General features: G+C 41.1%; 1 protein-coding gene and 1 pseudogene across 1 annotated transcript in view; one reads left to right on the top strand and one right to left on the bottom strand.

The window, feature by feature from the left end:
* PUS7 (pseudouridine synthase 7) overlaps nucleotides 1-19,629 on the bottom strand; it is a 57,939-nt gene that overhangs the window by 32,767 nt on the left and 5,543 nt on the right. Inside the window, exons 2-5 of the mRNA XM_007468982.1 lie at nucleotides 14,997-15,414; nucleotides 14,042-14,126; nucleotides 13,807-13,908; nucleotides 6,254-6,398 (exon numbers count right to left, since the gene is read on the bottom strand). Of these exons, the coding sequence (XP_007469044.1) occupies nucleotides 6,254-6,398; nucleotides 13,807-13,908; nucleotides 14,042-14,126; nucleotides 14,997-15,414 (750 nt within the window). The remainder of the gene's footprint in view (nucleotides 1-6,253; nucleotides 6,399-13,806; nucleotides 13,909-14,041; nucleotides 14,127-14,996; nucleotides 15,415-19,629) is intronic.
* Nucleotides 16,321-18,345, top strand: LOC103074014 (40S ribosomal protein S15 pseudogene; annotated as a pseudogene).

The following is a 19,629-nucleotide window of genomic DNA, read 5'->3' as shown; positions in this document are numbered from 1 at the left end:
CCGCTCTTACCTGCTGCAGTTCTGACCTCTGTCCAAATGCACAGCATAAAGAGCACAAGAGAGCAGTATTTAATTTATAATAATATTAAAGTGCTTTAGAAGTGAACATGCAAATGATCGCATGGAAAGTTTCTACTGAGGACTCCTACAGCGCCTGGTGGTTATGTGGTGGGTTAACAGCCATTTAGACATTAACAATGGAATGTCGCAGAGGCAAACAGTGAACAAGCAGAAAACTCACCGACAGGTCCAGGCCTCCCTGTCTCAATCCCCTCACAGTGGCCTGTCCACTCACCCTCAAAAGCTGCACTGCCTGTGCCTACAGGATGTAGCAAAAGTGTAAGACTGGATGCACAATGCCTCCCCAACCAGAGATTTGTTTTTTTAAATATGGGAGGACGTGTACCAAAACGCTATTTGTGATTATCTTTCGGTTGTGAGACTGCAAGTAATGACTGTTTTGCATTGTGCTTTGCTGTGTTTTATGAGTTTCCTGCACTGATTTCTTTATTTCAAAAAAATGCAAAAAATTATTATGGAAAACAGTTCTCAGACTGATAGATTAAAACAGATTTAAGAGACTTACCCACTGAATGCAATGTTCTGACCTTGTTTGCATCATGATTTAAACAAGTCATCTGTATGCAAAAGGCATTTCTGAGACAATCAGAGAAAAACTGAACATGCACCGGGTATGAGCTATTAAGAAATTATTGTTGATTTTGTGGGGATGTGATAATGATTTAGGGTTTTAGTTCTTATCTGTCAGATACATACTGAAGTGTTTACAAGTGAAATGAAGTACTACGTAGAATTTTCTTTAAAAACACTCCAACAAAGGAAAAAAATGTGGGAGGAAGAGGTCAAACAAAACAACAGAACGTTAATAATACTGAAGATGGCTGATGGGTACACAGGGGTTCAGCATACTACTTCCTTTATTTGTCTGCATGTTTGAAAATGTCCATAATAAAAAGCTTTAAAAAAATTTGTGATAAAAACTGATGAAGTGTAGCTACATTTTCCTCTAACTACCCTTTCAGTACGTTCAAAATTAACTATAGTGGCAAGAAATAAATGAAACCACAAGACTAAAAAACTAAATGCTATTACACCTTAAGGGAAACCATGACAACTGATATGAGTTTGGCTCTCACAAGCATGCATCTTTTATTAGCAAATCCAAGCAGTGAGCATGCATTCAATTACCTCCTCTGCAAGTAACAGACATAAGGATTCTTTTTCCAAGTGCACTCAGTACACAAACTAGTAATAAGCATATGCATTGATTAACTGGGAATGTTTTTTTTTTTTTTTTTTACATCTTTATTGGGGTATAATTGCTTTACAATGGTGTGTTAGTTTCTGCTTTATAACAGAGTGAGTCAGTTATACATATATATATGTTCCCATATCTCTTAACTGGGAATGTTTTGAATAATGGACAATCGGTGAGTCTCAACTTATTTTGGGGAATTTGTTTGACTTCATAAAACTCCAAATCCTTGGAATGCTAGGCAGCATAGATGGTAGCTTTACAATTTAAGTGAATTTAAAATAACTTTCAAACATTTTTGAGACACTCTGATTTAAAATACGAATGCAAAGAATTCTCAGGCTAGGAAGCAACCTTCTGATGGTCTAATATGGCAGCCCCAGGAGAGGAGAAACAGAAACCAGATAAAAAAAGAAAACCACGTTCAGGAAGATTCATGTATTGAGCACAGAGATCCTCATGAATAAAGAAGGAAAAATGTTTGTAGCTCGAGAAGGATGACAGGATGGGTAGCATGCAGAACATTCCTTCCTTCTTATTCAAGTCCATTTCCCCTGCTGCACCTGCACACCCACCCTGCAGCTTCCCCAGGGGTTCTGCTCCAGCCATCATCAGCCCCCTCCCTCTCCACTGACTCTTTGCCATCAGCATATCAATAGGCTCAGGGCTCTTGCACTTTCAAAGTCAAACCTACATCTCCCTCTCCTTAACCATGTTCCTTTCCTTTCTCCTTCTCTTTATGGTGTATTTATCATCTTCCATCTCCACCTACTGTGTAAACTGGTTTGCAGTCACTCCACTAAAACTGCTCTGGCAAAGACACTGATATCTCCATATTGCTAAAAATTGGTGGATATATTTCAGAGTTCCAATCTTGTTGGAACTGTCTGTAATATTTTCCACAGCTAACCACTCTATCATTGAAATCCCCTCTTCCTATGGATTGCATAACACCAGGCTCTCCCAGAAACTTTCTATCTGTCTGGCTCTTCTTCCTGAGTCTCTGTGGACTCCTCCATCCAGGTATGCCTCCTGGAAACCATTCATTTCGCACAGTATGGAGAATCTCTACATATTACATGGCACAACAATTTTTTTTAACTTAAATCTTTAAAAAGGTTTTTGGGGATGTATACTATCTATCTCAAAATATAAGTTAATTTACCTGAGTATATGGTTTATGATAATTATGGTATTTTCAGAAGAATACCATATGTATGCTTTAGTAGGTAAATCAATGTGCCCTGTCTATCAGACTGGATTAACACACAAAATAACGTCTGAGTTAAAACAGTTGGTAATTTGTGTTTGGCCACGATGATTTAGAATCTACCACACCCGTGTTTTAGGATGCATGGCCCTATCTGAGGTAAAGAATGTTGCAAATCTGCTAGGACTTCCCTGATGGCGCAGTGGTTAAGAATCAGCCTGCCAATGCAAGAGACATGGATTCAAGCCCTGCTCCAGGAAGATCCCACATGCCGTGGAGCACCTAAGCCCATGTGCCACAACTACTGATCCTGCGCTCTAGAGCCGGCGAGCCACCACTACTGAGCCCGCGTGCCACAACTACTGAAGCCCGCGCGCCTAGAGCCCATGGTTGGCAACAAGAGAAGCCACCGCAGTGAGAAGCCCGCAAACCGCAATGAAGAGTAGCCCCCACTTGCCACAACTAGAGAAAGCCCGCACACAGCAACTAAGACCCAATGCAGGGACTTCCCTAGTGGCGCAGTGGTTAAGAATTCGCCTGCCAATGCAGGGGACACGGATTCAAGCCCTGCTCCGGGAAGATCCCACATGCCATGGAGCAACTAAGCCCGTGCGCCACAGCTACTAAGCCTGCGCTCTAGATCCCGTGAGCCACAACTACTGAGCCCGCATGCCACAACTACTGAAGCCCACGCGCCTAGAGCCCGTGCTCTGCAACAAAGAAGCCACCGCAATGAGAAGCTCACGCACTGCAACAGAGAGTAGCCCCTGCTCGCCTCAACTAGAGAAAGCCCACGCACAGCAACAAAGACCCAATGCAGCCAAAAATAAAATTAATTAATTAATTATAAGAAAAAAGACCCGGGCTTCCCTGGTGGCGCAGCGGTTGAGAGTCCGCCTGCCAATGCAGGGGACACGGGTTGGTGCCCCGGTCCGGGAAGATCCCACATGCCACGGAGAGGCTAGGCCCGTGAGCCATGGCCGCTGAGCCTGCACGTCTGGAGCCTGTGCTCCTCAACGGGAGAGGCCACAGCAGTGAAAGGCCCACATACCGCAAAAAAAAAAAAAAAGACCCAAATGCAGCCAAAAATAAATTTAAAAAAATGTTGGAAATCTGGTAGATAATGCATGACCCACCAGTAACAATTTATGTCAGGGTTTGGTAGTGAGGGAGCTCTAAAAACATTCTATCTTAGCTTTGCAATGAAGCTTTAAAAGCTAATCCATTCAAATGCTTAGCGAGGTGGCCCAGGAGGATGAGCTGTCACTGGTATTGCATTCTGTTTGCAGAGGCACAAACAGCCGTCTTCAGGCACCAGCTCTCCCTACTTTTTGAATGCTGCTTACTTTAGGCCACTCCCAGTTTGCAGGGAGGGCCAGATCTGTAGAAGATACTCATAGGCTCTCAGGTGCCCATCTGCGTCCATGAGGAGGTGGGCGGGAACAAGCAGATGGCAGACCTCTAGTCCATCTCTGACTAAACGCCACAATCCCTCGAGCCCAAGAGGTCGAGATCTCCGTCCAAGCACTGATTCAGGTGGACCTGCCTTCATGCTTTTTACAGTGAGAAATTCATACTTTACTGAAGATGTGAAAAGGGAAATGGGTGGGGGGGGCAGTGTTCATGTCACACAGAGCTCAGCACCTCCCTTGGAAAACAGGGAAATTTTTTATTTGGAAAAGAAAGAAAGGTGGGTGTGGAATAAGCACAGAAAATGCAGATAAAGACAGAACATGAGACATATGGAACCACTCACTTGAGCGGGCAACTGTACTGGCCACCTTGGCCTGCAAATGCCAACATCACAAAAATGCTTAGGTCATCCTCTAAGATAGAACAATCATTTCCAAGAAGTAACCAGTCAAAAAAAATAGGAAAAAAAAAATTGCCTTTTTCCATCTGCTTCCTCGTGACCAGTCGTCAGAATGAGACCCTGCCTCTTCCTCTTGCCTTTGCAAGAGGGTAGCTGACCAACGAGGACTATATCTCTATAAAGAACACCTCCCTAGCAGCCCTTCTCAACCTGGGCTCCTCAAGAGAATGAAGAATGAATGCACCAAGGCATCTGCTTTATGTAGGAAGTCACCTTCTCTCCTCCACAGCTAGATGAGTTACCAGCTACATGCCAATTGTGGGAGAATAGAAAAAAACAGCCATTCACATCATTTCCCACTGGGCTTAATTTGCCTGGACAACCCTGGCTGCAGAAAAACTGTCAAGGTTATATTTTATTCTGTGACTCAGACATCAAAGAAACATCTAGTACCCAAGCCGTTAGACTGTGGATTGAGAAATGATTAACAATTTGTGCCCTCCATCATTATAGGTCACGATAAAAATAAAAATAATTAGCAAAATTTCTATCTTATCAAATAAGGTACAACAAAAGAAGTATTGAATTCCAACTCAGACCTATGCTGGGGCCTAGGACTGTGTTGTCTAATATAGCAGGTACAACCCACATGTGGGTACTAATCCCTTGAAATGTGATTCGTCCAAATTGACATTGTCATAAATATACACTGAATTTGAAAGGTTTAACGTCAATAACACAGAATATTTAATATATAATTTTTCATGAATTATATGCTGGAATTATAATTTTTTGTGTATATTTGTTTAAATAAATTAACAAAGTTAATTAAAAAACAAAAACCACCACCAAAAAAAGAAACTTGTGCCCTCAAGCAGTCCCAGAACACATCACCTCACTGCCCTTTCTGGTATCCGCTGAGAAGTGACATCAGGCCTCCATCCTCTCCTCCCCACAGCTCAAGGTTTCTCACTATGTCACTAACCAGACTTACTGATTTGATGACATGACTTTCTCAGGCACAGCTAAACCTTATTTCTGCTCCCATTTTTCTCACACCCTCTCCTTTCACTAGAACCATAGTTAGAGACAATTAAGGCTTCATCCACTCACAGCATTAACCTAAGAGAATACTGACAAGACACTGATGGCTTGAATGCTCTTTTGTTATATAACAATCATCGAGTTTTACTCCAACAAATATACCTAGAAATAACTCTTCACTAACAGGTGTCATTGATGGTGGGGAGAAGGTGAGGAAACAATTTTTCCTTCTGTAACTCTCATTAAAATTTTATCTGCTGATTTGACAGGTAAAAGAAGAAAAATTACCCAATTTTTCTTAAGGTTATGTGCAAATAGAAATCTTCATGGCTGGAGAAAACAGAACATAAATATCAACAGGATGCACTGACAACACACCCATTTCAAATGAATGCTACTCAGTGAAAGATGGGCTTGGGCGAAGGAGTGGTTTTCTATATATGCCACGTTTTTAAGTGTAGTGAAGAAGGTACTCACGGTTGGAAAGCAGCAGCACTTTCAATAGAGGGACTTTGCAGAATATGCCACTGGGATAGGTGACAGCAGTTTCTGTTCATCTGACAGCTTCCTTACCTCCATTAAGAGCACAGAATGAGCAATATCCTTCCGTTTTCTTCTTGAATTGCCACTCAGCCTGCTCTGCTCTTCAGGGAACATGTCAAATTCCTAAGACTCTCTCTCAGGCACCACTATCATTTCAGCAAATCCGTACTCACATATAAGACCTACTGTCCCCTTACCAGACACAGTCTGCAGGATTGCTCTGGCATCTGAAATGATATTATTCGCCTTCTTTGAAGGAATGACATGATCAATATCCTTCTCTGAACAACCGCAAAATGACCCTTGAACATGAACAGTCAGAGAGAAGGAGGAGACGGAAGAAATGCCGAGTCACTAGCATACTTACTTGCCAGAGCCTTTTTTCCAGCTGCATGATAGGCTACAATATATTTCTTCCCCTCTCTATCTTCTGTTTTTGTTTCTAGTCCTGGAAACAGAGATTTAATCGCTTGATGGATGACGGTTCTTTTCTCTTTGGTGTCCTCAATAACCTATTAAAAACACAGATAATGATACTACTAATTTGACAAACATTAAATAAGGAAATAATACTAAGGAATTAGTAAAAACACTACTCATCTTAATCATGATGTGAAGTAACCAAAGTACAGGGGTATGATTTCACGTCTTTTTTTCAATTTTTTTTTTAAATTGAAGTATAGTTGATTTACAGTGTTTCAGGTGTACAGCAAAGTGATTCAGTTATACATATATATATATATTCTTTTTCAGGTTCTTTTCCATTATGGTTTATTACAAGATATTGAATATAATTCCCTGTGCTACACAGTAGATCCTTGTTGTCTATCTATTTTATATACAGTAGTGTATATCTTTTAATCCCAAATTCCTAATTTATCCTCCCTCCCCCCTTTCCCCTTTGGTAACCATAAGTTTGTTCTCTATGTATGTGAGTCTGCTTCTATTTTGTAAATAAGTTCATTTCTATCATATTTTAGACTCCACATATAAATGATACCACATTGTATGTCTTCACTGTCTTATTTCATTTAGTATAATCATCTCTAGGTCCATCCATGTTGCTGCAAATGGCATTATTTCATTCTTTTTTATACTGAGTAATATTCCATCGTACATATGTACCACATCTTCTTTACCCATTCATCTTTCAACGGACATTTAGGTTACTTTCCTATCAGAAATCTTTTAGAGCTTCACAATACTGCAAATCCTAAGGGCCCATTTGGGAATTCCCTGGTGGTGCAGTGGTTAAGAATCCACGTGCCAATGCAGGGGACACGGATTTGATCCCTGGTCCAGGAAGATCCCACATGCCGTGGAGCAACTAAGCCTGTGCGCCACAATTACTGAGGCTGCACCCTAGAGCCAGCGAGCCACAACTACTGAAGCCCACGTACCTAGATCCTGTGCTCCGAGATGAGAAGCCACCGCAACAAGAAGCCCATAAACCACAACATAGAGTAGCCACAAGGAGAGAAAGCCTGCACGCAGCAGCGAAGACCCAACACAGCTAAAAAAAAACCCAAAAAAACAAAAAAAAAAACCAGCCCATTTATTGACCTTGTACAGCCGCCAGGCACCGTACCAATCACTTCACAATCACTGTCTTACTTAATCCCAATCAGCTCCCTATCTTGCCACCAGTATATCTACTTAAGAGATGAGGAAAGTGAGGCTGAGAGAAGTTAAGGAATGTGTCTAAGATTATATAGCTGTAGGATGGAAGAGCCAGATTTGAAATTCATGCTGTCTGACTCCAGAGCCACCCGTCACAGTCGCTCCCCCTTAGGGACTCGGCTGAACAATGAATACCTCAGGGCTCATAGATGGAAAAGCAGGTAAGCTGGGTCTTTGGGGATGTCAAAACTCATTTCCCCGGATAGTCAAGTCTACTACTGCCTCCAATGAATCCTGTTCTATACTGAGTAACTTTATGATGACATTCTAGTACATCTGTTCACAAAAAAGAAAAATCTACACTAAGAAAATGTAACCTTATTAGTTACACAACTGTTTTTCAATTTCTGAGCATGTCTTACACTGAAAAATACATTTCATACTTGGAATCAATAGCCAGCAATATGTATGTGTTTGCTCCTTATTAAAAAATCTAACAAAAATTTACAGAACAGTATTTATCCTTACGATGTGCAATACACTGTTACTTTCTATTTTATTTTATTACATTTTAAAAATGTTGGTGAACAAGAGCTGGTTCTTTAAAAGGGTAAACAAAAATCGACAAACCTCTGGCCACACTCACCAAATAAACAAAATAAGAAATGAAAGAGGAGAAATAACAACCAAAACCATAGAAATACAGAAAACCTTAAGAGAATACTATGAACAATTATATGCCAAGAAATTCACCAACTTAGAAGAAATGGACAAGTTTCTAGAAACATACAGCCCACCAAAACTGAATCTAGAAGAAATAGATAATTTGAACAGACCAATCACTAGAAGTGAAATAGAATCTGTAATAAAAAAAATCCCTGCAAACAAAGGTCCAGGACCAGATGGCTTCACTGGGGAATTCTACCAAACATACAAAGAACAACTTATTCCGATCCTTCTCAAACTTCCAAAAGACTGAGGAGGAGGGAACACTCCCTAAGTCATTCTATGAAGCCACCATCACCCCATACCAAAACCAGACATAGTCACTATCAAAAAAAATAATACCTTTGATGCAAAAATTCTTAATGAAATATTAGCAAACTGAATCCAACAACAAATAAAAAAGACTATATACCATGATCAAGTTGGATTCATCCCAGGGTCACAAGGATGGTTCAACCTATGCAAATAAATCAATGTGAGGGACTTTCCATTGCAGGGGACACAGGTCGATCCCTAATTGGGGAACTAAGATTCCACATGCCACATGATGCAACCAAAAAAAAAAATTCAATGTGACATCAACAAAAGAAAAAACAAAAACCACATGATCATCTCAACAGATGCAGAAAAAGCATTTGATAAAATTCAACATCCAGGGCTTCCCTGGTGGCGCAGTGGTTGAGAGTCCGCCTGCTGATGCAGGGGACGCGGGTTCGTGCCCCGGTCTGGGAAGATCCCACATGCCATGGAGCTGCTGGGCCCGTGAGCCATGGCCGCTGAGCCTGTGCGTCCAGAGCCTGTGCGTCCGGAGCCTGTGCTCCACAACGGGAGAGGCCACAACAGTGAGAGGCCCATGTACAGCAAAAAGAAAAAAAAAAAAAAAATACAACATCCATTCATGATGAAAACTCTTATCAAAGTGGGTATAGAGGGAACAAAGCTCAACATAATAAAAGCTATTTATGACAAACCCACAGCCAACCCAATACTCAAAAGTGAAAAGCTGAAAGCCTACCCACTAAAATCTGGAACAAGGATGCCCACTCTCACCACTTCTATCCAACATAGTATTGGAAATCCTAGCCACAACAATCAGACAAGAAAAAGAAATAAAAGGTATCCAAATTCGAAGGGAAGGAGTAAAACTATCATTATATGCAGATGACATGATTTTATATACAGACAACCCTAAAGACTCCACACAAAAACTACTAGAGCTGATAAATGAATTCATAAGGTAGCAAGATACAAGATTAACATAAAGAAATTAGTTGCATTTCTTTACACTAACAATGAAATATCAGAAAGGGAGAGCAAAAAGACAATCCTTTGAAAAACTGCATCAAAAAAAAAAAAAAAAAAAAAAAAAACCAAAAAACTGGGAATTCCCTGGCAGTCCAGTAGTTAGGACTCAGCACTTTCACTGCCATGGTCCCAGGTTCAATTCCCAGTAAGGGAACTTAGATCCTACAAGCTGCACAATGCAGTGAAAAAAAAAAATAACACTGAGGAATAAACCTGACCAACAAGGTAAAAGCCTTACATGCTGAGACCTATAAAACACTGATAAAGGAAACTGAAGATGATTCAAAGAAATGGAAAGATACCCCATGTTCTTGGATTGGAAGAATTAATATTGTTAAAAATGGCCATACTACCCAAAGCAATATATAGATTTAATGTGACCCCTATCAAATTACCCATGACATTTTTCACAGCACTAGAACAAATAATCCTAAAATTTATATGGAACCATATAAGATGCAAAATTTCCAAAGGAATTCTGAAGAGGAAGAACAAAGCTGGAGGCATAACCCCCCCAGACTTAAAACAATATTACAAAGCTACAGTAAAACAGTGTGGTATTGGCACAGACGCACGGATGAATGGAACAGAATAGAGAGCCCAGAAATAAACCCACACACCTATGGCTGATTAATCTTTGACAAAAGAGGCAAGAATATACAATGGGAAAAAGTCTCTTCAGCAAGTGGTGCTGGTAAAGCTGGAGAGCTGCATGTAAATCAACAAAGTTAGAACACTCCCTCACACCATACCCAAAAATAAACTCAAAATGGCTTAAAGACTTAAATATAAGACTTGACACCATAAAGCTAGAAGAGAACATAGGCAAAACATTCTCTGACATAAATCGTAGCAATGTTTTCTTAGGTCAGTCTCCCAAGCCAATACATATAAAAGCAAAAATAAACAAATAGGATCTGATCAAACTTGTAAGCTTTTGCACAGCAAAGAAAAGAAAAATGAAAAAACAACCTACCACCTGGGAGAAAATATATGCAAATGATGTGACTAACAACGGATTAATTTCCAAAATACACAAACAGCTCATATAGCTCAATATCAAAAAAAACCCCCAAACAACCTAGCCAAAAAATGGGCAGAAGACCTAAACAGACGTTTCTCCAAAGGAGGTAATACAGATGGCCAATAGGCATATGAAAAGAGGCTCAACAATGTTAATTACTAGAGAAATGCAAATCAAAACCGCAATGAGGTACCACCTCACACCGGTCTGAATGGCCATCATTAAAAAGTCTACAAATAACAAATGCTGGAGAGGGTGTGGAGGAAAGGGAACACTTCGACACTGTTGGTGGGAATGTAAATTGGTGAAGCCACTATGGAAAACAGTCTGAAGGTTCCTCAAAAAACTAAAAACAGAATTGCCATATGATCTAGCAATCCCACTCCTGGGCATATATTCAGACAAAACTATAATTTGAAAAGATACATGCACCCTAATGTTCACAACAGCACTATTCGCAATAGCAAAGACGTGGAAACAACCATAATGTCCATCGACAGATGAATGGATAAAGACGACGTGGTACATATAATATATACAAGGTAATATTACTGAGACATAAAAAAGAAGGAAATAATGCCATCTGCAGTAACATGCAAGGACCTAGGGATTATCATACTTAGTGAAGTAAGTCAGACAGAGAAAGACAAATACCATATAATATGTGGTATGTGCAGTCTAAAATATGATACAAATGAAGAACTTATTTACAAAACAGAAACAGACTCACAGACGTAGAGAACAAACTTGCGGTGACCAAAGGAGAAATGGGATAGGGGGAGGAATAAATTAGGAGTTTGGGATTAACAGATACAAACTACCATATATAAAGTACATAAACAACAAGGTCCTACTATAAAGCACAGGGAACTATCAATATATTCAATATCTTGTAATAAACCCTAATGGAAAAGATTATGAAAAAAGAAAAAATATATATATATACATGTAAACTGAATCACTCTGTTGTACACCAGAAACTAACACAACACTTTAAATCAACTATACTTCAATTAAAAAAAAAATGTTGGTTAAGCTACACTAAATTGATTTCATGACCCACTGATGGACTGCAACCTGCAAGCTAAGAAGATGTAATGTAACTACTACTACCTAAACCTAACAATATTCTAGCAAAATTAAAAATGTAAAAGAAAAGTACACTATAATTATAGATAAGTGACATTTTCATATCAAAAAGTGAGCCAGGGAATTCCCTGGAGGTCCAGTGGTTAGGATACTGTGCTCCCACTGCTGGGGGCCTGGGTTCAATCCCTGGTGGGGGAACTAAGATCCAGCAAGCGGCAAAGCACAGCACGCCCCCTCCCCACACCTCCACCAAAAAAGTGAGTCTACATCTAGAATTCACTGAAAGCAATGAGCTGGAATCATAGTGTGTATGAATGAATACATATTCAGACCTCAAAAATTCAGAAAGTCCATCCTCCTATTTTTTAGATGAGGACACTTGCCCATGGTTAATACTCTTTAATGTAAAACCTTTCAGTAGATGGCATAACTATAATTTTTAAGGTGACAGTAAATCTTGCCACCTCTGTAGGAAAAGTGTATTATGGGGCTAAGATATGTATCTGCATCACGCAAGCAACGGAAACCTGGATCATCCTCCTAGACTGCTCTCAAAACCAATTCTTAGGAATTTTCTCCTTGGCATTGCTGGACATTTTGTCTATGAGTAAATTCAGTAATTAAAGATCCCTAAAATTTTAACAGTACATATTTTTGGGAAATTTTGGTGGGTAGACGAGGAGATGAGGGTTGGAGGCAAATAATAAATTCTGAAAAGTTACAGTAAACTCTTTTTACCTGGGAGCAATGGAAGGAGAAATTTCAAACAACCTCAAATCCAGCAAGTCGCCAAAATATAGGACAAAATGAATTTAATAAACTTTAAATTCTAATAATCTTGTGTTTCAAGATTCTTAAAATCTTGTAACATATTTGCTTTGCTTATAGAGATCACCTAGAGCTGCTCTGCTCCGTATGGTAATCACTAGCTACACGTGGCAACTGAGCACTTGAAATGTGGCTAGTCTGAATAGAGATGTGTTACCAGTATAAAATAACACTAGATTCTGAAGACTTAGTAGGAAAAAAAGAAAGTAAAACATGTCATTAGTAATTTTTTAAATATTGATTACATATTTTGGGTAAATAAAATATACTGTCAAAATTATTTGCCTGTTTTTACTTTTACATTTTTTTTGAAGATTTAAAATTAAAAACATGGCTCGAATCACAGTTCCACTGGACAGGGCACTTCCCTGGCCATCCAGTGGTTGAGACTCTGCACTTCCAATGCAGGGGGCGCAGCTTCGATCCCTGGTCAGGGAACTAAGATCCCACATGCCATGCGGCACAGCCAAAAAAACAAAACAAAACAAACAAAAACAAACAACAAAACAAAAAGAATCCACCACAATTCCACTGGACAGCACTAATCGGGAATAAAATTTTCGTAACGAAAAGCTTTTTAAAAGGCATTTACTGTTCTATTTAGTAGCTGAGCTCTCTTTTTCTTGAATAGCAGAAGTAGACTCAAGATGAGCAAAGCAACGCTCCCTTACCTCCGTCCCCCAATTCCTCCCCCTCCCAGAGTCCAATTTGAGACCATGAGGCCTTTGGAGCTAGGGCTCCCCTATCAGGACCACTGTCAGGATGCGACAGTCCTTTGCAGCAGACACTGTGTGATATAATGGTCACTTTGCAGTTCTAAACAACAGATTTCTTTGTTGATTTGTGGACACATAAAAAATTTTTTAAGCAGAAACATAACTTTTTTTTTTTTTTTTTGGGCCATAGCTTATCTGGATACTCGTTCCCTGCCACTGATAAAAACATTTTTAGTGCAATGCACTTTTAGATCAAAAAGGGCAAAGCCATCCGTTTGTTAACTACTGTAATTTTTCCAAAAGACATTTATTAACATCCACCCAACAAGAAGCAATTCAAACCCTGGGGACTTCCCTGGTGGTCCAGTGGGTAAGATTCCGCACTCCCAATGTAGGGGGTCAGAGTTCGACCCCTGGCCGGGGAAGTAGATCCTGCATGCATGCCGCAACTAAAAGTCCACATGCCACAACTAAGAAGTCCACCCTCGGCAACTACAGATCCCGCATGCCGCAACTAAGAACCGGTGCAGCCAAAATAAATAAAAAAATAAAATTAAAAAAAAATAAAATAAAACCCTAAAAGACCTTTTCATATGTTTTTGTGCTACTTACCTCGATGGCAACACTGGTTTCCTTATTTTTAAAAAGCTGGAGCTCTTCTAAACGTTGCTTTTCTTCAGCTGTTAAAACCGTAAATACATCTTCTGAAGGATCCTTTAAAATAACCATGAGAACTCCCAGTGAGTCACACACCGAATTCGAGGCTGTCAAAGCTCTCTATTTCTATGATCTCCAGGAAAGGCTATTTTTATTCAGAAGGTGACTTCTGCTAGAGAGCTGCTCTTACCTCTTCATCTACTGGGACAGACAAGTCACTCAAATGGCTGATCCGTCCATTTTTTCCTATTTCGTGAACAACGAAGTCAGAATATCTGAGGAAAAGAAAACGCAAACTCTCAGAGCATTAACATTTTGCTGCCTATTAATTTTAGGAGAAAGTTTCTCAACAGTAAGCCTAATCATTGTGCAAAACAGGGATTAAAAATAAAAACCTTCAGTCCAAAGTCACGGAGTTATTGTTTTCTGGTTTCACAAAGAATTCTAAGCCACACCTTGGCTTGGTACCAGAATGTACAGAAAAGACCCTCTGAACTTCTAGAACAGTCTTCCATAAAAATGCCTAAATCAAAGCTTATTAATATTGGCCTATGATTATACAGTCCATTCTAAAGTAAATCACAAAACATAGTAAATTTAATCAAATCAGAAGCCTGTGAATCTACTGTGAACCACCCAGAAGCTTACCTTTATGCTAAATACTTTACAGACATTATTTAAAATACTCTCAACAACCCTCAGGTAGAATTATGATCCAATTTTGGACAAGGATACTGAAGCTCAGAGGAGTTAAGTAACTATGAAGTGGCTGAACTGGATTCACACCCAGATCCACCTGGCTCCAAAGACCACCTTCTTTCTCCTGCAGATGTGGCCCATTCAGGTGAAAGAGTTTAAGATTTTAAGATCAATTCAAGGGAAAACTTGAAACCATTTATAAGGAAATAAACAACACCCATTCACATACTGACAGGGGACGCCACAGGGAAACTGTTACTTAGTCATTTTATCTTCAGGTAGTTTCGTTTACTCATCCAGGCAGCTTTCCTTCATCCTATTCCTTATTGACCATCAGTGTGAACAATCCTTGGGGACAGAAAGCTAAATGGAAAAAAGGACTCCTGATTTCTTTCTAGAGAAAAGAACTAATATAACTAAAACAACCTGACATAAACGAAACATACCTTTCTTTTAAGATTCCTGAGAATCCTTGGTGAGAACTCACGAACTTGGTGATGCCCACATCCAGCTCGGTGAGCCCATGCTTCATCATGCTGGCGAAGCTCTCTGCCTCTTCCTCCTCCTCCCCCTCCTCTAAAAGGCCATCTTCCTCCCCCTCCTCCTCCGACTGGGGGTCAGAATTCTTTTTACCCTCTCCAGCCGTTTCGGGTGGCCCAGGCACCTTTTCACCGCTGGGTCGAGAGTTGTTCTCTAGCCCGTCTTGACCTTTGGTCGGACAGCATTCTGAGACCTTCTGTCTCTTTGCCTCACCTGGGGCCACACTGTCATTATCTTCGACGGCAACGGACCCCCGTTTCAATGACACACCCGTCATTTCTGTCATCTCCATTTTCAAGGTTCCAAGAAAACATTTAAGAGAACCTTTTAGAAGCAAGAAAGAGCAGGCAGTAATAATCACTTCAATAAAGAATTGAGTTTCAGCAAATAGAGGCACATTTAACTTTGTTCCTAGGGTCCTAAATATCATTTATGAAAATAATTCTCCCAAATATATTTTTAGTGGCATAGAAAAATGGCACAATATTTCTGCAGGGAATTTGACAGCAAAAACCTTAAAAATATGGATGCCTCTTGACCCAGAAATACTACTTTCAGGGATTATCCCAAGAAAATGATTAAGAAAGTGCTTAAAGTTTTAATTGTAAGGATGCTCATCTCAGTGCTTTTACATTAACAAAAAATTAAGAACAATGACATCTAGGTACATAAACTGAACAACATGTAAAAACAATGTGAAAAGAAACCAGGAAAGGTAGTTACTTCTAGGAGAGGGTGTAGGTGGCTGCGGAGAGCAGGGAGACTCGTTTTTAGTGAATACCACAGTTGTAGCACCTGAGTTTTGTTTCACATATATTGTTATCTTTTAGAAAAGCTGATTAAGTTAAAAGTATATAAATAAATTTACTAACATGAGTCATTTACTAATATGACTGATACCATGTCTTTTTTTTTTTTCTTTTTCTTTTTTTTTGCAGTACGCGGGCTTCTCACTGCTGTGGCCTCTCCCGTTGCGGAGCACAGGCTCCAGACGCGCAGGCTCAGCAGCCACGGCCCACGGGCACAGCCTCTCCGCGGCATGTGGGATCCTCACGGACCAGGGCACGAACCCGTGTCCCCTGCATCGGCAGGCGGACTCTCAAGCACTGCGCCACCAGGGATGCCCCATGTCATATTTTTTTTAAAAAGCAAGGAGAATGGGGAGTTCTTTAATGAGTATAGAGTTTCAGTATTGCAAGATGAAAAAGAGCTCTACATATTGGTTCCACAATGTGTATGTACTTAACACTAATGAACTGCACACTTAAAAATGGTTGGAATGATGTTATGTGTATTTTGCCACAATTTAAAAAATACAGATTATCATTTAACTGGCCCATACACAATGTACCAAGCAAAAGTCTAGGAAACCATATGCACTTCCCAGTATGGAGCACACATTTATCTAAGACCGCAAGTGCCTGTCTAATCTGATCTTATTTGATGCTCTTGGTGAAATAAGGATAAAGCTTCTTCCTATATTACCTATATAGGGAAATGCTAAAATTAACATACGAACTTGGTAAACATAAAGAACATAAATGAGCAGAATATTCTAGTTCTCCAAGGCTTGGTTAATAAGCCCACCTACAGAAGCATCTACAGTAGAATAATAACGATGAACTAAATTTTAAAAATCCGTATTTGATCTTGCCTCATTGTCAAAAGTCAAGAATGGAAAGAAAAGTGAAAAGTGGAAGGCTACAAAAAAAAGAAGGGGGGGGAGTAGAGAAAAATGTCAGTAAAAACAATTTCCTTTGAAAGACAAAAAAAAAAAAAAAAAAAGAAAATGGAAGAAACCAAGAAATGGGAACTGAAGTAGACTACAGCTAGTTATACAAAATTCTCTCTAATCCAAGTAAGAAAGCACTTATTCTTTATGTGTTCTAAGCAAGGTATAGTAGAAGAGAATGCTAGTTTATGAGATGCTGATGGTGTTTCATTCTCATTTTATATCAACAAAACTGTCCTCAGAGCCTGCACACCAGTGATGGAGGCAGGCAGGGCCCAGGGCTTCCTTGAGACACGGGAACACACAGAAGACCTCAGGGGGCTTTGGCATGAGGGGGTCTGAGAAGACCTCTTCCTAATGGAAGACTAGATGTGAACACCCGAGTCAAGCTTTGAGGAACGAGTAAGAGAGAAGCTGTGCAAAAAGCGGTAGGAAGGTGGTACAGCATGTGCAGAGGCACGGGAGAGCATGGAGCGCTGGAGGAACCCCACTGAGCTCACCATGCATCACGAGGGTAAAACACAGAGAACCTACACTTAAAGCTGGGGAGCTGGCGGAAGCCACACCAAGCTGAACTGAGGAAATTACATCCGAAAAAACAAATCGTCACCTGATTCATAAGTCAGAGAGATTCTGCGGTATCCCTTCAAAGAGAAAAACCGGGGTTAGGCTGGGAGATTAGGTAAGACGGCAACTGAGGTAAGAAATTAGTACAACCTGATCTAAGGCTGAGGCAAAGGTGACAGAAAGGAGGGGTGGATTCAGGGACACTTAAGAGGTGGTGCGGACAGGACTGGGTGATAAATGTGACAGGAAAGAGGGAATACTACAGGATGACTCAGGTTTTCTGCCTTGGGGAATTGAGAGGATAAGGGGAGCTCTTCCCAACACAGGGACCCTAGGAAGAGGCATGGGGGGTAGGAGGGATATAAGCACACATACAGTCCTGTGGTGTTGTTGGCACCTGGGGTACATCCCATGGCCACTTATTATGTAACACACTGTGTCACATATTCTTACCCCCAAACCCACAATGGCTTCCCGATGCCCCAGTGGCGGTGTGGACCTCAACCAGGGGCTGGACATGTCCTGTGAGCAGCTGATGCGGAACCGCGGGCTTCGGAGGGAGCAGCGTCACTGCATAAGTGCCTGCACGAGGCCAAGAAGGCGGTGCCGCCTACAGAGAAGCCCCAGGTGGTGAAGAAGCACCTGTGCAGCGTGATCATCCTGCCCGAGACGGTGGGCAGCACGGTGGGCATCTACAACGGGAAGACCTTCAGCCAGGCAGAAATCAGCCTGGGATGATGGGCCACGACCTAGGCGAGTTCTCAGTCACCTACAATCCAGCACTGAGGCCACCCGCGCCTCCCGGTTCGTCCCTCTCAAGCAGCCTGCTGGCCACTAAAGACACAGACAGCTCTAGAAAAAAGCGAAAACAAAAAACCCTCACAACGTTCCCAGCTGGCATGACAGCAGGTCCTGATACCCTCCTTGAGGTGAGAAGAGGAGAGCACGGCCAGTAACAGCCACAGCCGCAGCTGGGCTCAGACTTCACGGTCTGCAGGACGTCTACCTCCTACCCAGGACGCAGAGAACTCATCAGCCTTCCTCTCAACAATGTGATGGCCATAAGCCTGGATGGAAACACCAGTTACTTCCTCTGCTCCAACCTTCTGCTTCGGCACCATCCACCATCCAGCACCATGTGCCACTATCTTCCACACAGGCCTCTGACGACCGAGGCCCAGCCTGCACAGGTGCCCACTCCCAGCCTGACCATTCATGAGCTCTCTCTTGTGGGAGGTCCTCCACACCTGTCTCAGCCCTGGGCTCCCTTGTCCTTTGAGACTCATCTGAAGACCACGAGCCCTGACTCCCATGCCTTCTTCTCTGTTAAGTCCATGTCTTCCCATTTTACCTCCCTTCATCTGCACTACCCATGTGGGCACCCAGATACCATGCTTTCCCTCACCACTTTCTAGCTGTGTAACTGGTCTGAGTAAATTACTTAATCTCTCCAAGCCTCTGTTCTTCAGCTGTAAAACGGGAATGATATGTGCTTCACGGGACTGTCATGAAGATTAAATGAGATGACAAACACAGAGTGGCTGGCCACAGTAGGAACTAAATAAATGCCAGTCCCCTGTTCTCCCTCAAGAGGTCTGCAGATTCTTTGAGGATAGTAATTCTTTTGTACCTGCCAGAGAATCCAGAGAGGTATAACAAGCATCAATAGATATTTTGAAGAATTCTTGAAACAGGTGCTGAAACTGTTCCCCATCTACAGGTATCAAAGACCTACTAAGTAGCAATTCCCTAATGAAATACTGGACCTGGGCAATGACATCCATGGCCACTAACATCACAAAAAATAGACAACCAGACACTGCAGGCCCCTGAAAGGACATGCTGTTATCTATGAAGTTCTTACTGATTGAAACTCTACATCTAACTACTAGTTTAGATGGCATACACGGACAGAAGATGTTAAACACCACCATGCAGAAGCAATTAGCAAAAGTGTGAATGTGGGAAACTCAACAAGGACCAGGACAGTCCTTCAACTAATAAACAGCAAGACAAAAAAGAGGAAAGGGTAACGTACAGATAAACTACAAAGAAATGCAATGGGTGGATTCTCCTTTGAATCCAGGTTTAAACAAATCAACTGTTTAAAAAGGTATTTATGAAACAATCAGGTATACTGAAACAGTAAGGACATTTGATGACATTAAGATAGCATGGGGGGCTTCCCTGGTGGCGCAGTGGTTGAGAGTCCGCCTGCCGATGCAGGGGATACGGGTTCG

This window comes from Lipotes vexillifer, unplaced genomic scaffold (genome assembly GCF_000442215.2).
Source record: "Lipotes vexillifer unplaced genomic scaffold, Lipotes_vexillifer_v1.1 scaffold1002, whole genome shotgun sequence".
NCBI classification, from domain to species: Eukaryota; Metazoa; Chordata; class Mammalia; order Artiodactyla; family Lipotidae; genus Lipotes; species Lipotes vexillifer.
This window is presented reverse-complemented; position numbering and strand designations above follow the sequence as displayed.